The sequence below is a fragment of the Harpia harpyja genome, chromosome 8 (assembly GCF_026419915.1).
Source record: "Harpia harpyja isolate bHarHar1 chromosome 8, bHarHar1 primary haplotype, whole genome shotgun sequence".
Classification (NCBI taxonomy): domain Eukaryota; kingdom Metazoa; phylum Chordata; class Aves; order Accipitriformes; family Accipitridae; genus Harpia; species Harpia harpyja.
This window is the reverse complement of record NC_068947.1, coordinates 37,208,835-37,232,174: the sequence shown is the minus strand read 5'-3', so window position 1 is coordinate 37,232,174 and position 23,340 is coordinate 37,208,835. Positions and strand designations below refer to the sequence as shown.

General features: G+C 42.6%; 2 protein-coding genes across 3 annotated transcripts in view; one reads left to right on the top strand and one right to left on the bottom strand.

Annotated features, from left to right (window-relative positions):
* The window catches only part of CD247 (CD247 molecule), a 58,914-nt gene that overhangs the window by 30,885 nt on the left and 4,689 nt on the right, over positions 1-23,340 (top strand). For both annotated transcript variants that reach the window (XM_052794368.1, XM_052794367.1), the window contains exons 2-5: positions 17,230-17,336; positions 20,089-20,142; positions 21,566-21,649; positions 22,364-22,399. In XM_052794368.1, coding sequence (XP_052650328.1) covers positions 17,230-17,336; positions 20,089-20,142; positions 21,566-21,649; positions 22,364-22,399 — 281 coding nt within the window. The remainder of the gene's footprint in view (positions 1-17,229; positions 17,337-20,088; positions 20,143-21,565; positions 21,650-22,363; positions 22,400-23,340) is intronic.
* The window catches only part of POU2F1 (POU class 2 homeobox 1), a 144,442-nt gene continuing 126,385 nt past the window's right edge, over positions 5,284-23,340 (bottom strand). The window contains exon 20 of the transcript XR_008236264.1: positions 5,284-5,554. The gene's annotated coding sequence lies outside the window, so the exon portion shown is untranslated. The remainder of the gene's footprint in view (positions 5,555-23,340) is intronic.

The window sequence follows — 23,340 nt, the reverse complement described above, 5'->3', positions numbered from 1 at the left end:
GCAAAGAGAAGTCATATAGTATCTATAGTATTGTATAGTATCTACGGAGAGAAGCGCGTCGTTGTTAACAAAATCCGATAAAAGGACGATTAGTGGTCAGGATGGAAAGCTGTAACATAGAGGTGAGCAAGTTGGATAGGCGTAAGAAATGTGATTTATCTGTCTGCAAAGGATAATAAAGTAGTCATTCTCTACTTAACTATGGCTATAAAGCTATTATTAAAACCAGCCTGGAGAGTGTCTAGTGTGCAATGCTCAGGGGGGCAGCAAGCGTAAAAGGGTGCCCTTGGTTAATGTCATGGCTCTGCGTTTTCTGTTCCTCTCTGAACTATCCTGATCAGCACTGAGAACGTCATTAAACTGCAAGTGCTTTTTCGTGCTTTGAAGTCCTATTTTGTCTAACTTCTTACAGTACAGAGAAATTTTAAAGAATAGGAGAAACACTGAACAGTCTAGGGAACTATGGAAAACAATTTAATGGAGTCAGTTTAATGGTTTTCTGTCCTTTTCCACTGTTGAGATTGTCTGCATAAAATGCACTTTCTTGGCCTTTTGAAAAGTACTCAGGAAGTCTGTGCGTCAGTTGTTTGGGTAGGATCATTCTGATTTCACGCATTATAATCACCTCAATGCTTGTTCTATAGATTTCTATTCCTGTGTAACCTAATAAGGTTATAAAGTATAGTTTTAAATAAAGTCAGACATGATTTTTCTGAAACTGCCAGGGTTCTCTTTTGACTTAGTGTTGTATTTGCAATTTGAGGAACTTGGATACAAATGACTGGGAGAGTAATGCCAAAATCTCTACAAGCAGCATGCAGAACCAACTTCTTTCACTTTTACAGTTCTGCTCAATAATAAAAATAAAATACAATTCCTGACTGAAAGTAAGTATAGTAATTTTGCTTCATCAGTTGCAAAGTGAGTATATATTGAACAAAATGCCTATACATTTTTTCCATGAAAATGCTGGTGTCATCAGCCACACTAGATAAAGCACAAAACATTTCTGTGGTAATTAGTGGAGTCGGTCAGGGTTTCTATAAGTCAAAAGAGTTCACAAGTTGACCAACATGTGTTAATAACTTTGATTAGAGCTTTTATTATCAATTTCAGCACTGATAGGTAACTGCATGGATGGTAAAATTTAAGCTGCTTGTACGCTAGTAGAACTTCATTGTTCATCTACCCTGAGTTTGCAGAAGCGGAATATGATCCTGATCAGAAGCAAGTCTGTATACAAACAGGCAAATGTAATCCCTTTGCTAGAATTGCACTAATCTGCTAGGATAAATTCAAATAGCAGAGTTTATTTTGTCTTTAAAATATAATTTACTGACACTTCATAAAAACCTGAAAGTACAACTAACTTTGAAATACGATTTTACTTTTTTTTTAATCTTAATTATTCAGTTATGCCTTGAATTACAGATTGGTTGTGCATGAATTCTAATTGTGCCTGATATCTGATATCGCCTTATTCTGCAGATAGCATAACCAGCTGCAGAATTTAATGTAATCTCTTAAAAGCTGCAGAAATAGTAATCTCTGAACAGCCTATCTAGAGGGTATTTCTATGCCGTAGTCAGCTGAGAATTTTAAGTGAATCAGGATATTCAGTGTGATACTTTATTTACCTTTACCTAGGTTATAAGTCTCACCATAAAATTGTCATTCATTTACTGCTCCTAAAAAGTACATAATAATTTTGCCTAGGATTTGTAAGGTTTTTTTTGCCTTATATGCTACCAATATTATAATAATGGTAGAAATGTGGTAGGGAAAAGAGAAGAAATATTGCTCCAGGCTGGTAAACTGTGTCTTAAAACTGTGGGGTTTGGATCACTGATTGTTAGCGTGGTAATAAAATACCCAAACAGACAACAGACACTTTCTCTGTCCCAGGTGGTCAGATTTTTTCTTTTTTAGGGACTGCAACTATTCTGATCATAAACTCACGAGACCGAGATACATAATTGTGGGGCACTGGAAGAGAACAAGGCTTGTAGCAGAGAAATTTGGCTTTAGGGGACTTACGGCACTAGTTTGGTAAAATAAAATGATCTTAGATCTATGCAGTTTTGCTTATTATTTCTCTGTTGAAATTTTCTTCAGTGTTTTCTCCAGCACATGAAATGCAATGTATTTGTTTAATTTAAAATAATGTTTGCTCTATAGCTACACCTGTATCTAAATCTGTATGTATGTATTTAATTTAGATTAAAAAAACACTATGTGACAGTGGATGCCGTCGTATTCTAGAAATTTCAGGTGACTGTATGGAACCTGTTAGGTTATGACTTTTTGTGTTATGTCTAAGCTGAAAACTGACTGACAGGACAAATACATAGTGAATTTTTCCCCATCATTTTTTGTGAATTGGTTTTATATTCTAAACAATATCAGGTAGAGCAGGTTACGAAGCCAGACTTCTTTTGCTTCATGCACATGGACTTTTCTCTTAGACCTTTTTATCTTGTGCATGTGCTGTGCTCTTCCTCAAGGAAATTGTTTGGAGTTAGATACATATACTTGGTCCTGTGCAATGAGCTGAACCATCTGGTCCTTCCTGCTTTTTTTTGCCTTGTAGTAAATCATTCTAATGTAGCTCTTGTAATGGACTTTGAGTAAACCATTGCTAAGTTTTGTTGATAAAATAGAAATACAATTTTGGGGTGGATTTCTATTTAAAAAATGCTGTTTAAAGTGAAGGGTTCAGAGGCAACTATTTTTTTGCTTACTTCTGATGTGTAGGCATGTAAAAATGAATTGCAGAAGAACAAATTGTAAAGTTACTCTGAAAGCAGGGTAAAATACAGTAAATCTAAAGAAAAGAGTAATGAAAAGTTGTATTTTCCAGAAAAAATATTATAGCATCATAGCTCCCCAAACTTAATTTTGTTACAGTAAGTAAAGATTTCTTATATAATGAATATTGTCTTAGAAAAAACATTTGCATCTGTCTTTTAATTATTGCTTATCACTACATGTTTCTTATGTGTCCTAAAAGGTATGTGTGTGTCTGCTTTGGGACTAAACCTATTCTCATTGAATTAAATGGCCTGTGCAAACTTCTGCTGAAATCAATGGTGTGGAGAATGAATTCACCCCATTACAGAATCTGGTCTTTAGTGGGAAGAGAACTGGGCCATTTATTTACATTCACTTGTGTTTCTTCCTCCATTTGGATGCGAGAAATCTGAATATCATCCTCCTGAGTGCTATCGGTTTAAATAGCTTTACTTTTTTTGCCTGCAAAACCAGGGTAATTTCTCCAAACAGTTTTCAAGGGACAGATTGAAATAATTAATGCACATCTAATGGCTAATTTGGTGGGATAACACTTTGCTTAATGGGATTAATTCCATGCCTGCATATACAAGAAACTCCCAGAGGCACAAATGAGGCTACTGCAAAGCACCTCAAAGTATTATTTGTCCCTAGTACCTTCCCTCTTTCCCCCTGTCCTGGTTTCAGCTGGGATAGAGTTAATTTTCTTTCGTAGCTGATATAGTGTTATGTCTTGGGTTCACTATGAGAAGAATGTTGATAACACACTGATATTTTCAGTTGTTGCTCAGTAGTGTTTAGACTAAGTCCAGGATTTTTCCAGCTTCTCATGCCCAGGCAGCAAGAAGGCTGGAGGGGCACAAGCAGTTGGGAGGGGACACAGCCAGGACAGCTGACCCAAACTGGCCAAAGGGGTGTTCCATACCATGTGACGTCATGCCCAGTATATAAACTGGGGGCAGTTGGCCTCGGGGGATCGCTGCTTGGGAACTAACTGGGCATCAGTCAGTGGGTGGTGAGCAATTGCATTGTGCATCACTTGTTTTGTATATTCCAATTCTTTCATTATTATTACTGTCATTTTATTATTGTTATCATTATTAGTTTCTTCCTTTCTGTTCTATTAAACTGTTCTTATCTCAACCCACGAGTTTTACCTTTTTCCTTCTGATGCTCTCCCCCATCCCACTGGGTGGGGGAGAGTAAGCAAGCGGCTGTGTGGTGCTTGGTTGCTGGCTTGGGGTTAAACCATGACACCCTCTATCATATAAGGAATACACACTGAGTCCAGATGTGAATGAACTGTGGATTAATCAAAGCTAATCTCAAAAAAGCATTTGTATTAAGGGAGAACAGTGTTTTGTTTTATACAAGGCCATGCATTATCTGGGCAACCCAGCTTTGTGTTCTGTATTTTTAGTACAATATACGATAAACAGTTCTGTGGCAAGAAGAAATTTTAATGGCTAGAAGTGGAAGAAGGATTTTCATAGAGAGTACATAGCAAAAGTAAATGTAATGCTAAGGATCCTTTTCATGTTTAGGAGAAAATTTATTTCCTGTGGGCATTTGATCATTTGGCAGTCTTTCACCCCATCCAACAGTTCTGTAACTGCACTTTCCAACGTTGCGCTTTGAATAAAGCTTACCTAAGCTCCCAGTGTTATGAAAAATGGAACTTGTGTAAATTTCCTTTGCATTCTAACTCCATCTTGGCTGCACATAGAAAGTAAACAAATACAGTTTCCAGGCAGTCTTTTTATCTGTCTGCAGATCTCAGAGGCTTCCCGATAAGGCTTTTTGTGGGGAGAGAGGAGGTGTTTAAAGTAAATATAATTTGAAAATGTTCATCCATTTTAGAAGCAGCATTAAAGACCTTAAAAGAAACATGCTTTATGAGATTGATGAACAATTAGATCAGTGCAGTGATAGTGCAATGCATAATTCTACACTTAGAAAATTAGTTGGAGTGAGAAAAATCAGAGAGAACATAATATCTCATCTGAAGTGGCTGTTTCAGATATGTGCTCTAAAACTCAAAGATATGAACAGAATTATTCTGTAAACTGTATCTGGTAAGCAGCTGAGAGCTACTTGTCTACATTAAGATGCAAGGAATAAGTACAAGGAATCTATATGCTCTAGAAATAGCTATGACATTCCTCCAGGAAAAAAAACCAAAACAAAATCCAGTCATAAACAACAAGGTGGGATTTCTGTGTATGCTGTTTCTGGAAAACCTTTTCATTAAAAATCCCAAAAGAAAACCAATAGGATAAATTCAGCGCTGTAGATAAAATTAGTTTAAGTCGCTGGTGATAGCTCACCTTTTCAGGTTCCTTATACTGACTTACATGACCTAGACAGAGCTTTTCAGAAAAGGACCCCTGTTTCTACACGCTTTACAAAGTGCGATGTATGCATACTAAACTTCACAAATAAGATCAGCATTGTGGCTTATAGCAATATGCGCGTTATCAGCCGTGTTTCCTACCAAGATCAAGCTTATGCAGTCACTGTCTTTATCAGTTGGCCCATTTCCAATTTCCACCAAATTTAACAGAGGGGTTAAAGTTTCAATAGGCAATTAAGTTTCTCCAGGTTTCATGAGAACTGATGGCTGGATGGAAGGAGACACTCAAGGCAGTGCCTGCGTGGCAGCAGCACGAGCTCAGCAGGGACCTGTTTGGTTTAGGCTGCCATTGGCCAGCTGATGGACATCCACAGCAAATACCACCGCTGGGCAAAGCTGGCGTTGTGTGATCTGCAGGTACATGAGGATGGGACAAGGTTTAAGGCGTGTTCAGAGGTGCTAGAAATTTTTTTATAGTGTAGGAATAAAAATGGAGGGAGGAAAGGAAGCAGAGATTTGCATCTAGGGATGTAAAACAGAATACAAATTAGTATGATGAGTGATTTCAATAGCCGCCTCCCCCCCCGCCCCTGTTTGTGCTAACTTGATGTGTCTATAATTCAACTTGTTCTTGGTTTAATGCAAATACAGATCAACCTCTGAAATCCCATCTTTATAATCACATGTGCTTGACAGTATAAAAATAATAGATCCTGCAATGTTCGTTTTGGTGGGCTGATATCAAACTCTAGTACTCACTCAGGTGGTTGTTACTGTAGAATATTGCCATTTTTTTTCCTTTACAAAAAAGATCCGCAAAAATTGCGGTGTGTTAATGTTCAAATACTTTCTTCTGCTGCTGCCCTAAAACCAGCACATTCAAAAACTATATGAAATCTCAGGGTCTTTAGTATGTTCCTGTCATCATCCCATCCTTTCTTCCACATGCAAAACATGAGCCGAGCGGTTTGTCATTAAATACTTGCAGAAATCGATGGAGATTTCCTGGGTAGAGGGACTGCAGAATTTGGCCTGTGCTTTTCAGACAAGCTGACCCGGAGCATTGCTATGAGTCACTAAAGCTTTGTGCAAATTGTCTGTAATTATTGCTAGCAAATGAACTCTGAAGCTGAGCCTCTTTTGGAAAATGATTTTATGTTATGAATAGGTCTGCTATGTAAGCTTAAATACAAAGTGGTTACCTGGACTGTCAACAACACAGAACACTGAAGAATTTAAAACTGAAAAAAAAAAAATGCTTTTCCAGAAAGCCTACAATGCTGAGGATTTTCTGCTTTACAAAAAATGCAATTTTAATACCCATATTATACATCAACAATAGAAATTTTGATTTATGTTTTTCCTAATGCTGCACCATTATATTCTTAAATTTGGTGTTCTTACTAATTTTAGATAGCTTTGCTTGGAAGCTCTTGTATTCCTGTTCAGCACAGCAGTTATTACAACCAATGAACAATTGGAAAAAATATTGTTAATACAATAGAAATTAACTACCAGAAGGGATATCAGGCATGACTGGAGACTACTTAATATTTACAGAAGTAGTCTGATGGCTAACCAATACCTCTGTTAACACTTCTCATTTGTTGGTGGTGATGTAGAGATATATTTTAATGTATATATTGAATACTGGAATTGGTAAATTTTAACATTAGTTGCATGCACTGTAGGTAATGGCTAAAGCATAATTGTTTACTTTCATCTCAGTCACAAATGCTGACATGGGAAGGTTTGAACTCTCACTGTAAATATACAGGAAATTTTATTTGTGATGAGAGCTTGGGGTCCTTTTTCTTTCCTTGTTTTGCTTTTTCCATGAGTCTGTCTCTCCACAGAGAAGCAATTAAGAAGGTACTAACTCCTAGTGTCTGAGATTTTGAGAGCACTTCGATATTTTTGACAGTTAAAATATTACTGTCATTATTCTTATTTTATGGGTGGCAAAACAAAGGTATTATGTAAAGTCATTAATGATAAGGAAATTCTTTCCTCCTATTTCCCCCACCCCCCACAGGAATGCATCGCTTTGTAACAGCCCTTAATTCAGTCAAAATCTATATATAGGCTCTTCATATTTGCTATTTCCTACCAATGAATGAGAAGGTATGTCTCAAAATATAGCCTTTTTTTTTTTTTCTTATCCTGTAATGCAATCTGAGATAAGGCTTTATAAAATTGGGTGCAGTCTGCCAGGTGGCTTGTAATAAAATGTAGTGATGGAGTCGTACCAGCCACAGTTATATCACTTGACAGAGGAGCACAGGCCTCAGCAGTGAGGTGTTAATGAGGAAATAAAGCCATGCCCCTGTGCCCTACTTGCAGATCCATGACTAATGCCCTTTCTCTTTAGCAGTGTTTTATCTTGCTGTAAAATTTTAGCTGTATAGTTGCTACATGCTATGAAAATGTGAACACTCCCAAATTAGAGGAAGAACATTTCAGAGATGGAAGAAGCAATTCCTTTTCTCAAGCAGAATTCGTGAGGGTCCAAGGAGTTAGGGTTTGTTCCAAGACCCTTTGCTGAAGGGCTCTGTCAAGGACCCAGGCAAGGTTTGTTGTGATATTTCCATTTTGTGATGGCTCGTCTGCTGGCTCTTTTTTGAGCCCTGTGAAACACTTCATATTCAGAGTGTTGTTTTTGGAGCAGAACGTTCCCTGGTGGTGGTGGTATTATTATTATTATTATTATTAATAATATTATTATTACTAAGCTTTGGTGAGCAATGCTGCAAAAAGAATATGCAGGGAATTAATTAAACCAAATCCTTAATCAACCTTTCTCTTTACTCGGTACATAACTGCTGTTGCATGTTTTTCTCGTCTGTGCTTCTCCTAGCAGAGGCAGGACATGACAGGCATGGCTCTCCATTAAGTGGGTCAGTAGCAGGGGGCTGAAGGCCTGCTCTGAATCCTCTCCCTCCCCGATGTGTGTAGCTGCTACAACACATAGAGCCTCAGCCGTTGGGGCTGGTATAACCTTTTTCCTGCCTGATAACCTGAGGCTGCCACTGCCTCTGTAAGATGATTTAACTGTTTCTCTGCCTGATACCAAGCTTCACTAGTAATTTCTTCACCCTCAGAAGCCTTCTTGCAAGTGGATGTCTATACAGGGACTGCAATGAAAACGTCTTGAGACTTTGCAAGTCAAAACACTCTGCTCCCAGTGGTCCTGCTGGATGAGCTAAAGTAAATATTGCAACCTTTCCATGGCTTTGCACATGTCTACCTTCCTTATAATTCAGCCATTATATTTATCTGCTGAAAAACATTATATGAGGAATGCGTTGAAAGCCTTGGATGACAGCCAGCTGCGTTTTGCAGAATGTTGCTATTGGCTTAACCTAAAAAAGTGGATGGCTTTCATTATCGGGGATTTGGTGCACTTCCTGACACTGCTTTTTTGGCACAGGTTAGGTCTGGTGCTGTCAGTGATCTTAGGTGGCAATTGATCCTGGAGAAAGGAAAGGAAAACTGGTTTAATCTCAGTAGGATTAGCTGTGATGAGTGTACTTTCACGGCTTTGACCATACATCAAGGACGGCTCCTGTAATTGTTGCAGCTTTGGTCTGTGTTGGCAGTAACACAAGGAATTGCTCATGGGCTGACTTATGTCTGTAAATAGCCTTGTAGCTGCAATTCTCCCTCCAGCACCTCCACTCTTAACTTACATTGTTGTGATGGAAAAGTTTCCTACTTTTCCTCTCTGCTTGCAGCTGATCAAGAGAGTTGCAACTGAGCTCAGTCTGCGACAAAACAACCCTGTTAAGTCTCTTGTTGGGCTTGTGCATCTCTGCACTTAGTTTGACACACGCTGTGAAATTGAGTAGTCCCTACCTACACTAACACTGAGACAAGACGAAAACGCACTGATAAGTTTGTGCTTGCTGACTCAGAAATATCTGTGCACAAAATATTGTATTACTTTATTACCCAGCTAGTAGAAAGCCATTTCCCGCCAACAGTCAGCCAGCATAAGCTTAATGACTTTTGGAAGTCTGAAGCTAGGATAAAAGGGAGTGAGCGGTGGCTTATAAATCTCTCAGTTGGAAACTGTTCTTCATGTTATCAGTATATTTGATTACTGGAGCCATCAGCAGTGAGCTAACTGCAAGCCGTTTAGCATAACCATACTTCCACTGCTTTTTGTAAAGTCTAATTTAAAAGTGCTAATTTAAAGTGCTAGGGAAATGTCTGCGAGGTGCTCACTGAACAGAGAAACACATCTGATTGTGATCAACAGCATCTTGTGTCTGACTTAGTGTCTCTTCAGCTTTGCAGCATTTAGTCTCTTTGGGATTCCTAGTGAGCTGAGATGCGTAGACCAAATTCTTTTAAGTAGTCCTCCATCACATGCATCGGGTTGTAGAAACTAAACATGAAAAGACCACCTAATAGTAAATCAGTCTGGGGTGAGTTACTGTTGCGGGATGCACAGACAGAATTGGTAGGGGAAGGAAAGGGGTAAGTGACCTAGAAACAACCATTTGAATAACAAGTCTTGCCTCTTGGGACACTTAACACCAGATTGGATTAGACAATAGAAAATTTACAGTGGGGAACATCTTTTGCATTAACTAGATTAAACTTCTGCTATCCCTGATGAAGATGGGTCTAGTAAAAGCACATGTGTCTAATCTAAAACCCCTACAAAAGCTGAAAGAGCTGCACAGCTTATGTCTGTCACCTGAGCTTGTTGGATATCCAAGTTCTGCAGTCACCCTACGCATGGTTTGCTGTCTCTAGGAGGCAACATCAGGTTTGCTTCAGGAAAGCCCTTTGCACCAAGTTCTTGCAAAACTGAGAAGTGAAAGCAGTTGCTTTTTCTGAGAATGACTGACTGTTTTGATGAAGCGAGGAGTCCCCTTCCAGAGATGAGCAAGGCACTCCCCTCCTTTCTGTTTCTGATGAGGCTCTGGAAGGATTTGGAGGGCAAAAGATTGCCTTATTTAATGATATGTTCAAAGTTAATCATCTTCACCTTCAGACTGGAAAGGTAGACCATTTATTGTTGTTTCCTGCACACACCGGGTCCTCTTTCCACAAATCAGACAGCTGTTGGAGATCTTCCTGTCTTGCTCCTGTTACAGTACCCTGGACTTTTTATTAGAGTCTTTATCTCATGATGTGCTAGAAAATGTTTGGCCCTTTATGGCATTATAATCTTTTTCCTTCTTTCGAATCTATTTGTTCCCAAATAAATCACAAGGAAACTTGCATTATTTGGACTTTGTCATAGTGCCTCCCTGAAAGGGATCCTAGAAGGAGTATGAAGGGCTCACGAGGATCCTAAAGCACCTTAACTTGACCTCATGTTTCCATAGTGCTGACATTCTTTGGCATAAAAAAGTGGAAGTTAATGACCTGAAATACTTTCCTTTTTTTAAATGTAATTATTCTGGCTGCCTAATGTCAGGTATTGTAACCTGAATCCTGATCATATTGGCAGTTTGCTCTTTGGCGTTAAAGCTGAGGACAACAGCAAACCATAATCTTGAACTTCATGGGCACGAGCTGTGCTTTTGGCCATGTTGTGTTTCATAAATGTGTGATGGTTTATTGATCACAAACACAACAGTCTTCCTCAGCACTAAAGGAACTGGTGGCGAGGGAAAAGAAAAGACAGTAAACATCTTTAAACTTTCTTGCCAAGGTAAGTGGCTGGTATGAAAAGACAAACCTGGAAATTTTTTCAGGCGGCAAGCTCAATGGCGTTTTGCTGTGGTGGGGTTATTGTATCTTCCTGTGTTAAGAGCCTGCTGGCTTTCCTTGGGTGTCTTGGTTTTGCAGATATGGTAGTGGGGAAGTTTTATGTTGAAAGTGTTACTTAGCCCTGCAATCTTAATATAATTTAATGATCAACAGGACTATCTTTAGCCTCTGCATAAAGGGAGCCTCCTGACTTCACATACTTGGTTTGATGCAAGGGATGCCTTTCACTTCACTCATTTCTGTTAACTGGCTACCGTGCACATCAGACCTGTTAATATACCATGTGTGGTGTAATCCAGGCCTTTTCTTTCCTCAGTCGTTTTTGCTCAGATTTTTCCATCAATATGCCCAAACAATGGCATGGAGGACCCTCTTCCTTCTGTGAGGGAAGGATGAATTTGGCCTCTGCTTCTTCAGTCTTGGAGTGTCCCAGTTTTGTTTATTGTTTATATTTATGAGTAAAAAGCATAGAAATATATAAATAAATAAACGCATGGGAAGATATGTTCTTTATGAACAGGATTATATTTCATAATTTTAGGTGGCTAACTTTTAGGCATTTAGTCTGTGCTGTCTCTTCAATGCCAGCCTGTATACACCTCAAGTGAAGCACCATGTGGGGTGCTCATCTCTCTCCCATTTCTGCCCTGAGCCCAGGCAGTGATCTTGGGTTCAGCATCTTGGTTTTGGCAAGGGAGGCAAGATCCGTCTCACCCAGGCTCTCCCTGCATTTGACCTCCATAGAGAAAATCTGGTGGGTGCCTGATGTGTGGTGTGGTGGTGGCGGCACCCACAGCTGTGAAAGTCTGTCCTCTGGGGGAGTCTGGCAACACAAACCTGCAGCAAGTGGTTTTTGGAAGATAAGGTGTAGAAGTGAGGTGAATTGCACACAGTGACCGTGAGTCCCTTGGATCACTGCTGGTGGAGGACAGTGGCATCTGAGAAATGCTGCCTGCTTTTCTGTGGGGTGCAGCTGTGGCAGATCTTAGCTGCTGGGAGAAGGCTCTTCAGTTTCTGCCTTTAAACACCTTCCATGTAACTGCAGTTGCATCAATAAACCTTTCATGCTGGGACTGGTTTTCATGGGCTTGACTGAAAAACTCAGTTTTAGGGAAGATAAAACTCTGCATTTATAACTGTGTCACTGAATTTTGTTAACCCCTAAAAATAAAACCCTTAAATGAATCACTTAATGAGGGCCATGGGAGAGAAGATGTTATGGTAGACGGATCTGATCTGAATTTACAAGTAGTTCAGCTTCTATGGTCTGTACTTCTTGAACTATTACCAGGAATCACGGTCTAACTCAATCCAGACGCACACTAAAAATGTCGGAGGGGGAAAATCCTATTTAAAAAAAATGCACCAGTGTGTTTCAAGGATCCAGGCCGTGTTTCAGTGATTTGCTTCAGCAGATCCCCATTGGCACTGGCTGCATTGGGGTGCAGCATCCGCTGATCGTGCCGTGTTTTAGAGCAGGGCAGATGCGTCTGGATGTGAGTTTCGGGACTCCCCAGCTGTCTCCGAGCCTGGAGCAGGGGAGCGGCTGGCAGCATGTGCAGGCAGCAGGTGGGCAGGTGGCTGGAGATAAACCCGCGGCCACGTGCAGGAAAGCTGGTGCTGGGCCTGAGCTGGGGGTTGAAGCTGTTCTCCGAAACCACACTGCGCAGGGCGGGCTGCCACGCAGCGCTCGCGAGGCGGGTGCCCGCAGCACGGCCTCCCTCGCTGGCCCCCGGGCTTCCTCTCCTTCGGCTACCAGGGTTGCTGTTGGTCTGTTGCTAGAGGTTTTTTTTCTCACTCGCTTGTCACTAGCAGTTGGTGTGAATTGCTTTTTTTTTTTTTTTTTTCCTTCCCCCCCATACTTTAAAAAAGTAAAAGGCCGCAGGGGGTTGTTGCGGGGGTGCTGGCAGTGTTGCTCCAGGGGTGCGTGTGGAGCAGGATGAGGAAGGTGTGCCAGCCCAGGGTCCGGGCATGTGTGGGCACGGACCTGCAGCAGCATGAGAGAGTGCCCTGGCACAGCTGAGGGCAGGGCTGCATCGCTGGGCGGGAGGAGAGAAGAAGAGGGGAACAGAAGTCCAGGCTTTGGAAGTAGGAGGTGCTGGGAAGAAACTTTTCAGGGGCAGAAGTGCAGCTTGGGAAAGAGCCCCAGTTGTGGTGGCAGGCAGCTGGGATTTGGGATTGAGAAGGGCTGGCAACCTTTTCACAAAACAAAGCAGTGCTCCCCTTACTGACTCCATCTTCTTTCCTGCTACCTCATCTGCTATGGCTCCACCAGTCCTTGCTCATCCAGTGTCAGCTCCTTGTACAAAGTTTTCCATAGCTTCTCCTGTACAAACTCCTAAAAAACCCTGTAATTACCTAATGCTGTAAATTGCATAGTTTGTTTCTGGTCTTCCTTAACATCCTGACAGTCTACGAGTAAATGTCATCCCCGCTGTGCAATGGGAGATCTAACTGTGCAGCTACTTGCATAGGAGGACGTGGTGAGCAGGAATAAGTGCGAACTTTCTAATTGTTATTCCTTCAGAGCTTGCTTCCCTCCTGAGCAAGAGCACCACTTTGACCTCATCCTTAAGCCCTTGTGTATTTGTGTACCTAGATGTTGACTTGTGACTCAACTCCTTTTTGATGCCTGGAGAGAGAGATGCTGTTTGTCTAAGCCACATTTAAGCAGTAAGCTTGACATCATTTACAATGCAACCTAACTGTATTCCCTGCTGGCCTGTGACTTGACGTTAGCTGTGCCACATGCCTGTACTTAGACATCTTGCTTTAAAATCCTGCTGTGTTTTACTGGACTGCTGAAATTTGGACTGGTAAAACACTGGTATATGAATATTGAAAAGATGCTGTGCAACTCACAGTAGGCGCTGGGTAATCTGTAAGGTTAACAGAGTGGAATTATCAGTGAAATGTTCGTTATTTGTGCTTTGCTCTGTATGAGGCAGCTGAGTGTGACTGTTCCCTCAAGGCTGGCAGGCTTGGCTCTGCCCAGCTTCCATCATCAGCCCATCCACTGCAGTGGCGTGACCTTGGCCTCAGCTCCCCAAACCATGGCTCAGGGCTGATGAAGGGCAGAGAGTACATTTTGGTCGTGCCTAAGGGACTGGCCTTCTGTTTGTGCATGTCGTGCAAACATTGGAGAGACAGTAACCCTTCCTCTAGCAATTTAAAAATGTAAACTGATCCTGTTCATATGAATGGATGCTGTTTTAACCGCTACTTGTTCGTTACGCTTTGTATCTCTTTGACCTTTGTTTCAATAGGCTTTGTATCTTTTGTCTTTTTTCTTTCTCTCTTTTGCTTTCTAATCCAGAAAGCTGTTGCAAAGCTTATTATTTAGAAAGTGCTTTGTACCTTTTTTTTTTTAAAAGAATACAGAAATCAAACATATTAAGGAAGGAAAAGACATGAACTAATTCATTTTCTTGGTTTCTAAACATTGGACTTCATCATTGGCTCAATACGTATTTTTCCAGGAACCATCACAGCCAGACTATGTCTAGCAGGATTTCCCTCATTGAACAGCTTTAATCTATTACCTGGGGTGGTGGAAGCCGGGCTGCCCCAGGTCAGCACCGTGTAGGCACTTGGGTGGCTCCACAGAGTCAGCCAAGGTTGACCATGGCTGACACGGAGCTAGAGCTAAGTCCCCTGCACTCTTGACTTCTCCTCCATAGTCCTCTACATCTCCTGCTTGAGCTCCTCCTGGTCTGGGGAGTTTGTTAGTGCTGGAGAAATACTGGACTTGAGATGACAGTATGAACGTCCCCTGCTTTGGTACAGGAAGAGGGAAGTCAGGGCCAGGATCCCCAAAGCCGCCTTCAGCAGCATCTCAGATACACGCAGGCTTCCTGACTCTGTGCTAGGCTGCTTGCTTTCCTTGCATTGTATTTCTGATCTGGGGACAGCGCCGGAAAACCCTGATCTGCTTCTGGACACATCCAGCTCGAGGCCAGGGTATGCTGGGGCAGACTGCTGCACTGTGTGAAAGCAGCTGAATTACTGACAGAAACAAACTGCTTCTGGATGTTGTACAGCTGTATTCCCCAATGCTGCATTTTAGCTACCAAGTCTAATGTGAGTCAAGCTGGTTTTGTGTTGAATCAACTCTAGTGTAAAATATTGTGCTGTGGCTGTTTAGAAGAAAATCTCTAGGAAGCTAATCTCAGCTTGTTTGTTGGTTTAATATACAGTGTTGGGCAGATAACTTAATCTCTCTGTCTCCATTTACCCCATGTATATCAGGTTTTATAATCCTGAAAAAAAATGTGGTGAAGTTTATTGTTTATAAAGTGCTTTGAACCTTTTTTTTTTTTTAAATAATAGGAGGGGAAGAAGGAAAACCATCTAGGATCTTAATTTATTTCCATGGATTTGTTTCTAGACACATGATTAAAAAAAATGAATCCGAACTCAAGTTCAGACAAGCAAACAAATCGTTTGGAAGCGTGGTGGGGTTTTTTTTCTGGCTGTGTTAGGCTCTCAGTGGGAACAGTGATCGTATCATCATCTGCTTGAGAATTTACAATTACATTACCAAGTATCCAGGCATGGCTTTTCAGTCATGCTTTATACAAATTGCATGCTTGAGCAGAGCAACAGGCCATCATCGTTATTTCTGCGAAGGCGACTTCCTCATGGTGGTGAGTGCATACTGCCTGAGTGTCTTCTGCAAGTTTCTTCTAATGAAATCATCAGCATGGCCCAATGGGCCAGGGAGATACCCCAGCACGCAGAATGGTCCCGCTCTCAGCACTGCAGTAACTCAGCACCTTGAAGCACCGCACTGAGTGGTTCAGCTACCCTCCATCACATGTGGTTAATAAGAATTGCCATACTTTGTTCACCTTAGGAAGGAGATGAATCATAGCAATTCTTTTCAATTTATCTTCATCGAAGGGCTTCACAGGCTCTTGATCATTCTTGTCTTTCTCTTTTGAACTCCCTCCAATTCTTTGTACAAAGTGCATCTCAGATTCATTTTTAAGTGGTTTTTTTTATTTTTATTTTTAATAACTGTGCAGTACAGCTTTTCCTTTGGGGATGGACCTGGAGCTGCATATTGGATCTATAGTTACTTAGGCTTCTTGACCTGAACTGCTTTGATTTTTTTAGATACATTTGTGAACTTACTGAATGTTTACAAACTGATACAGGGGCAGTTTAATCTGTTTTAGCTGTTGAAAACCAACAATATTACCGTGCCCTGCTTGATGCGGTCAGGATATAAACATATGCAATGTTGACTAGGAAATGAACATCAACATCTTCTGAGTAACAATTTTATTGAACTCTCAATTAGGGTAATAGTAGATTTTTCTCAGAAAAGTTTTAACACTTCTTTTAAAAACAAATACAAATAAAAATCTTTGGGGGGCTGCCAGCTGAAGTTCCTGTGGAGGGAATTCAGGTTTAAAACCTTTCTCTCAAACCAAAAGCACATCAGTGTGTCTCATGGGTATCTCATGGATGTGTCCTGACATCTGGGGTTAAAAGTCTGTCTCTCCTGCCCATAGTTCCCTTCTCATGATTAATGTTCTCCAACAACCCCAAACTGGGAGCCCAAGAGAACCCTCACAGAGAAGACAACTGCAGCTTTACAGTTACAATATATAACCTGGGATACAGGAGATGCATCTTTAAATTCCTCTTCTGAATAAAGAAGAGTAGCAATTTCAGCCTGGATCTCCAGCTGACTATGGTGGTGTCAATCTTTCTTTACATTTAACACAAAATTTTGTCCTGAGAAGACCTTCCTTAAAATTTTGCCCAGACAGACATATTTTCTCACACGCACACACAAGCACACAAGTTTTAGTTGATGAAGGAATCTAACCAGGCCCAGTAATGAATCCCTGCAGGAGACGCTGCTGGGTTTTCCCAGAAAACAAATGCTCTGTGTGAGGCTTTTGTGCAGTAACTGTGGTGGTAGTAATCCTTGGTTATCTCCATGCAGATCCTGTGCTTACTCCCTGCCCCGTGCCTGCAAGCTGCAGGGAGCAGAGCCTGGACTCTGTGGGTGGGAAACTCTGGGTAAAATGTCCTGTATTGGTTGAGGGAGGTTGCAAACATTTCTATCCTTGGAGATACTCTAACTCAGCTGGCTGAGGTCCTGGACAGCCTGGTCCAACTGATGCTGTTTAGAGAGAGGGTTGGACCTGCAGTGGTCCTTTCCGACCTAATTAATCCTATGATTCTTATTCAGATTTCCATCTTCTTTGCAAATGGACAGACTTGCCCTCATACTGGCTATTTTTTCATGAAGCTCTATGCAGCACTGTCACATTTATGCCGTCAAGCACCCAATGATACAAATGGCCTTGTTTGTTGATCTATCTGATGTTTTTATACAGATGCTGTACCAGTTCTTGGACTGACAGACCCAAGACTCTGCTACTTACTGGATGGATTCCTCTTCATTTACGCAGTCGTCATGACAGCCCTTTTTGTGAAAGCAAAGGTCAGTCTATCCAAACACTGATGTATTTGGCTTTGGTGGTGTAAACAAGTTGGGCTGAACTGGAAAGTGGGGTGGAGAGGAAGCATGTCTCTCTGAATAAGAACTTTTTTTTTTCCTCTTTTTTGCTTTTTGACTTTCTTCCTTTTCTGGTGTCAGCCTGAGCAATCTGGGGAAGTTTTTTCTGAAGGTTCATGAATGGAGAGGAAGAGAGTATATGAGTGTTTTGAGCCTAGTTATGGATGCAGTCAGAGATTCTAGATATTGTAGCTGAGAAATGCCTCATCAACAGTGATGTGGCTTCTTCTGCTGCTTTGTCATTGGAAAGAGAGGAGGGGATATACAGAAAATTCAGGATAAATGCCATGCTTGTGAAGGATGTATTAAAATGTCTCAAGAAGTCAGACATCTTTGATAATATGAGTGTGGTGATGCAAATGATATAACCCTAACAACCACAGCAGAGGAGTCAGGGGGACAGAATGGACACAACTTGATGGGCTGTTTTTACTATCCAGCAGCGTTCAGCATCTAGGGAGACACTTAGTGCCTTTAGTGCACTTCCACGGATGAAGATAATGTAATGTAATGGAGGTATGTACATTTCCAGACATGTACATGCTCTGAGAGCTCTGTTAATCATAGGAGAGGAGCTGTCTGCCTCTCCCCGGCACAAAGCACTCCAATGCAATGGTGCTTTCAGCCAAGCCTGAGCAGGTGAAAAGGTGTCTTGGCTGCTGTCTGTACACCTGGCTTAGTCTTCCCCCAGAAGCAAAGGGGATGATCCCAAGCTGTGCTTGGGATCTTGGCTTGCTTCTCTCACCAGGTCTTGGCTGAGATCACCAGCAGGAGCCCTGACAGGGTGATGTGCTGCTGCTGGTGCCCCACTGGCTCTGCAGCGGGATCTTCTCTCAGGACTGTAAAGCCAGTGCTGAACCTAGAGGGAGAGAGGATTGTTTGGAGGAAATGAGCAGAACTCAGTAATGGAGAAGGAGAAACTTTTTTTGTTGCCAGTGTAAATCCTGACTGCAGATGAAAGCGCTGCTCTGAGACTTGAAGTCTTTTTGAGGCTGCTAGAGGGAATTGCTGCTGGGGCACACTGTACCTGCCGGCAGGAGCTGTGCACCTCGCCCAGTGCAGGGCGAAAGCGCGATAGTTAAGGAGGGCAAAGCATCCAAGGAGGAGCATGAACCTGGCACAAGGAGCTGCCGCAACCGCGGTGCGCTTGCCAGCCACTCTTCCTTCCCCACCCAGAGCGTGTCTTAAGCATGCTACTGCAGGGGCAGAAACTAGTGTGGTTTCTCCCACTGGGGCTCCCTGCAGGGGCAGAGCTGGAGCTGGAAATGGCTCCTGGTCAGAGGCAGCATCCCTTGCCTTTAGGTCTGGGAGCGCTAGCTGTCTTCCTGGCATGCCTAGCTGTTTGCTGGTAACATGCGTAGTGTTCAGCTGTACCAAGTAAGCTGCTGCATGAGGGAAGGCAGCAGAAGGAAGGGGAGAGCCATGCCTGTGGTTACGCTGGAGCCTTGCAGCCAAAAGCAGCAGAGGCATTGCAGCTGAAATGCCACCACAAAGCACCAAGAAGCTGGTGGGGCATTTCCTGAGGGGCCTTTGTCTTGTCCCAAACCTAGGAGTTTTTTAGAAATCTTCCAAGCTGTGTCACATCTCTCACCTCATCTCTTGGCCAAAGGAATGGTTTGTGGAGGCTTTTGCCAATGGCACAGCCTCTTCTCTGTTGTGAGCTTTTTATTGATGGAGCACATGGCCAATGTACGTGAACGTTTAGTCTCTGTTGCAAGAAATGTGGGCTACATGCTTGGTAAATTACTGGTCTCGCCAAAGGTTCAGGGACTATAATGGCACTTTCACAGGGAAAGGGGTGAAATAGGTAACTTGTAATTACTATGAATACAATTTTAAAAAACGAAGTCAAGTTTTTCCTATGCCTAAAGACAAACCTAGCTAGAAAGTTATTTTTAATAAGAAATTTAACAAGGCTAAAGCAATGCAGAATGTACTTTGACTTTTTTTTTTTTTTTTTTAAAGATTGGAACACAAGCTAGCTGCTTGCACTGACCTAAAACTGCCCCTTTTTACCTGAAAGTTTGGCTTAGCAATTAACTGCTCATAAATACTGTGAGGAGCTGAGCCAAAGAGTAGCTACAGAAGGGAAATCCTTTACATACTGGTTAGTTGCCACTCATGCCAACTAACTGTGGTGGCACTGCAGCCCTGCAAGCCAGGTGCCGCTCCCGAGGAGTGCAGGGATCCCCTGCACCCTCTGAAGGTGAGGACACCCAGGAACTCTGCAGGCAGCACTTTTCCTGGAGGACTGGGGTCTCAGGGGGTGCTTTTGGTTGTTAGCAGCGCCAGATACCCAGTTTTTCTTAATACAGGCATCAATTATGATTTTATATCCTGATGGAGAGACTTGCGATAGCACAGGATTATGATATGCACAGAATAGGAATGCAAAATCAGTGGAGGGGGAAAAAGAAAAATCCCAAACTCATATGCTTTGCGTAGCTGTGAACTGGTGTTATGCAAGTAAAATGACCTGGCTGCTGAGAGCAACCTGGTGTGTGGATAAAAGTGTCAGTGCAGCTGTGACTTGTATTGCCTGTATCCCCATTGGTGCCACAGGTAGGACTGCTTATGGGTTGCCCTGTTTCTGATGAAAGTAACTTGTAGGAGAGAGGGAACAAAAAGACTGAACGGAGCCTCTGTCTCTCTGCTCATGGTATGGTCTCTCTTCCAGCTTAGCCAAGCCTCTGAACCCCAGCTGCGACCAGGCCAGGATGATGTGTATAATGTAAGTAACTACTGCTTTTGTTTGTTTTCAAATCTGCTACCCAGACAGACCTTTCTGGGAGCTTATAGATAATGAATTGTCTGTGGATCAGAAACACTCTGGATGACCCAGCTAATGAAAAATGCTATACTGAGGTGTGCAGCACAGCAGTTGTACGGAGAAAAGATAAAACCCCACAATGGCAGGTTCTGTTGTCACTTATCTGGCTGGATGCTAGATAGATATATCGGCTGTAGGTTCCCGATTTGATCCACTGAGCTGAAGGTATACCAGGAACCCAGACCGTTTCAGAGGCAGTGCTCCGTGTGCTGCACCACGTAACATGTCTGTGAGAGCTCTGTGTGTGTGTGTGCAGCCACTGGACTGTTACATATGATGTGCACCCCCCAATTTCTCACCTGACCCTCTGCGATTGGCTTGCAGCTCTTGCTGATCACTGTTCCCTGGGCCACTCACAGGCACGCCACCACCCGTGTTGCCGATGTTATTTGATGTGGGCTGGAGAAAGGGCAAACACCCAGGAATGCTGTGTTGCTGACTTTGGGCAACTGCAGCTCTTGTATCATCGAGTGGGTGGAGCCTGAGTCATCACAGCCCAGCTGTCTCTGTCCCAGAGCTTTCCTGTTGTACCAGATCATACCAGAGGTGTGCCTCGTCCACTGTACCCTGATCATAGCCAGCATCAGATGGCTTTTTAGGCAGTGAAAGAGGACTGAGACAGGATCCTGTCTGTCATTCCTAGCTAAATTGCTCACTCATGGCAGCATTAAACTTCAGCTATTTTTGCTATGTCTAGTTGTCTTTTGATTTTAATTTTTTTCTCTCACGCTTTTGACCATAGCCACATCCTGTGATGAGTTCTACTGTTTAACTGTGTAATGTATGAACACTAATGCATTTTTTTCAGTTTAAGGAGTGTTGCCTGTCACCCTTTAATAGCACTCTGTCAGCTGTGTTATTCTGACCTGAAATCTCTCCTTTGCCCTCTTCCAAGGTAATATTTCCCAGCTAAGAAATGTGTTGGGCATCAAACTGCTATAGCTTCTTGATGCAAATTTAATTGAGCTGCTCTGGAAGAAAAATCAAGCTCATGGATCTTCACCCACCAGTGGGAGAGAAAGCATGGAAGTCAGAGTCCCTCCCTGTCACGCACTCTCATTTTCAGGTCATTTCTACTTAAGAAATGTTCTTGATGCAATGGCTTGCAGTTTTGTGCAGCACAGACTACTCTATCAGTTCCATGGCTTAGTTGTAGACATTTTTGTTGACAGTTGCATTAAGGGGTAAAAATAATTTCTAGCTCAGTTATAGTACTCATGAAGTTGGACACCAAGCTGAGTTCCCTTTCTTTTCCTGTGTTAAGTCAAGATCTATTTTCTCATCATCATAATGACCGTCACTGCTTCTTGCTTCCTTGTTTCAGAAACTGTCTCGTGGACACAGAGATGAATATGATGTTCTGGGGGCAAAGCGAGGTGCAGACCCTGAGCTGGGTGGGAGACACCAGGTAACTTCCTCCCCCACATGCACCTTTTTTCTTTTAATCTGATTCCTTCCTTCTTGTGTCTAACCGCTGTTTAGACATGCAGGCAGTCATCACGCGTTTGCTAAGCACAAGTGCCTTCCTGGAGAGGGAATGGCAAAATCTGTGTAGTAACTCATGTGGCTGGCAGCATGGCGGGGACAAGAGCAAACTTTCCCCCTTCCCCTTTGATCTTTGCCCCTTGTGCCCCCCATCACTTTGCTGAGAGCTTGCAGCCACCCAGAATAGGAAGTGACACCCACCCTTGGGGCGGATGTGGAGCAGGCAAGGCAGGAGTGGGTGTTTCACAAGAGCTCGCTGCTTGTGATGCTGCCAAACAAGTGCCAAGAAAAGTAAAGCAGCAGCCAAAACAACTGTTTCTGCTGCAGAGCCCAACAGTTTCAAAGGAAAAAGGAGGGGAAACCTTCTGCATTGGTGTGTAGGGGGTGCCTGCAGGTGACAGCTGTAGGGATTGAGCAGAGAAGAGCTAAGTTTTATCAATTATTAAAACTAATTTAATTTTCCAGAGAAGAAGTTGTCTTAACAGAGCCTTAGGGGTGGAGGCAAGATGGGCTGTAACAGGCATGGCACCCCCATAGAGCTGTAGCTGTGCCTTAGGGCAAATGCACAGGCACATACAAGGTGGTAGGGGATACTGGTAGTGAAACACATAGGCAACTTTCTTCTTTTGTTTTACAGCAGAGAAGAAAGAACCCTCAGGACACTGTCTACACTGTGAGTAGTGAGAGCTGGAGGGAGGGGTGGCTGGAAATAGGAGTTTCTATTTCATAGGAGACTCCCCCCCCCCCCCCCCCATTTCAGCTTTGGTTCAAACTTAACAGTTGCTTTCAAAGACTTCCCTCCCACCTTCCCCTTTTGCTAGAAAATTTCTGCTCCCTTCTCCACCATAAGACAAAAACATTGACTCCCTGGGTGGATAAGGAAAAGAATGTGGATCAAGATACCTGCTGATCCCTTTATGTTAGCCATTAGTGACTAACCAACCTGGGTCCCATGTGAGTAATGCTGCAGTATTTTATGCGCTTGTTCTCCAGCCTCTCTGACTGTTCTCTGACAAAGGCCAAATGCCAGTGTATCTCAGAGTGGCTGCTTAGGAACCTGTTGATTTAACTGATTTAACTCTGGCTGAATGTGTGGTGGTCTGTGTTCCAAAGGATAGATACATGAATGCTAATGCTTATGTCTTAACTCAGGTTTTTCTGGGTGTTTGGTGCTTGCTGAGAAGTGAGCTTCTTTCCAAGACTGGCCTTCAATGCTACTGAATCAGAAGCTCTGATCACAGCTGGTTGTAAACATTTGGGAACTGCTTCCCTGGATGAAGGAAGGAAGAGCTCCTCTTTCTTAACCTTCACCCTGCAGTGTTAGACTTCCCCTTTCTCTGGGTCTGAGCTGCATGTTTAGGTCTGTCTCCTGAACAAATGCTGCTTAAAGCTTTTCTTTGGAGAGCTTTGATTGTAGTATCTGGTGTTAGTCTAGATAAATGACTTGGTTGAGGGTAGAGTTATATTCATTTAAGTGTTTGGAGATGAGGTGGTATCGATATGCTAAGCAAATTTGATCACATATAGCATCTACTTAAAAGCATGTTGGTCAAGTCCCACCACTGTCCCTTCTTTGGAATATAATGAAGCTTTGAAGGCAAGGCAGCCCCAGAA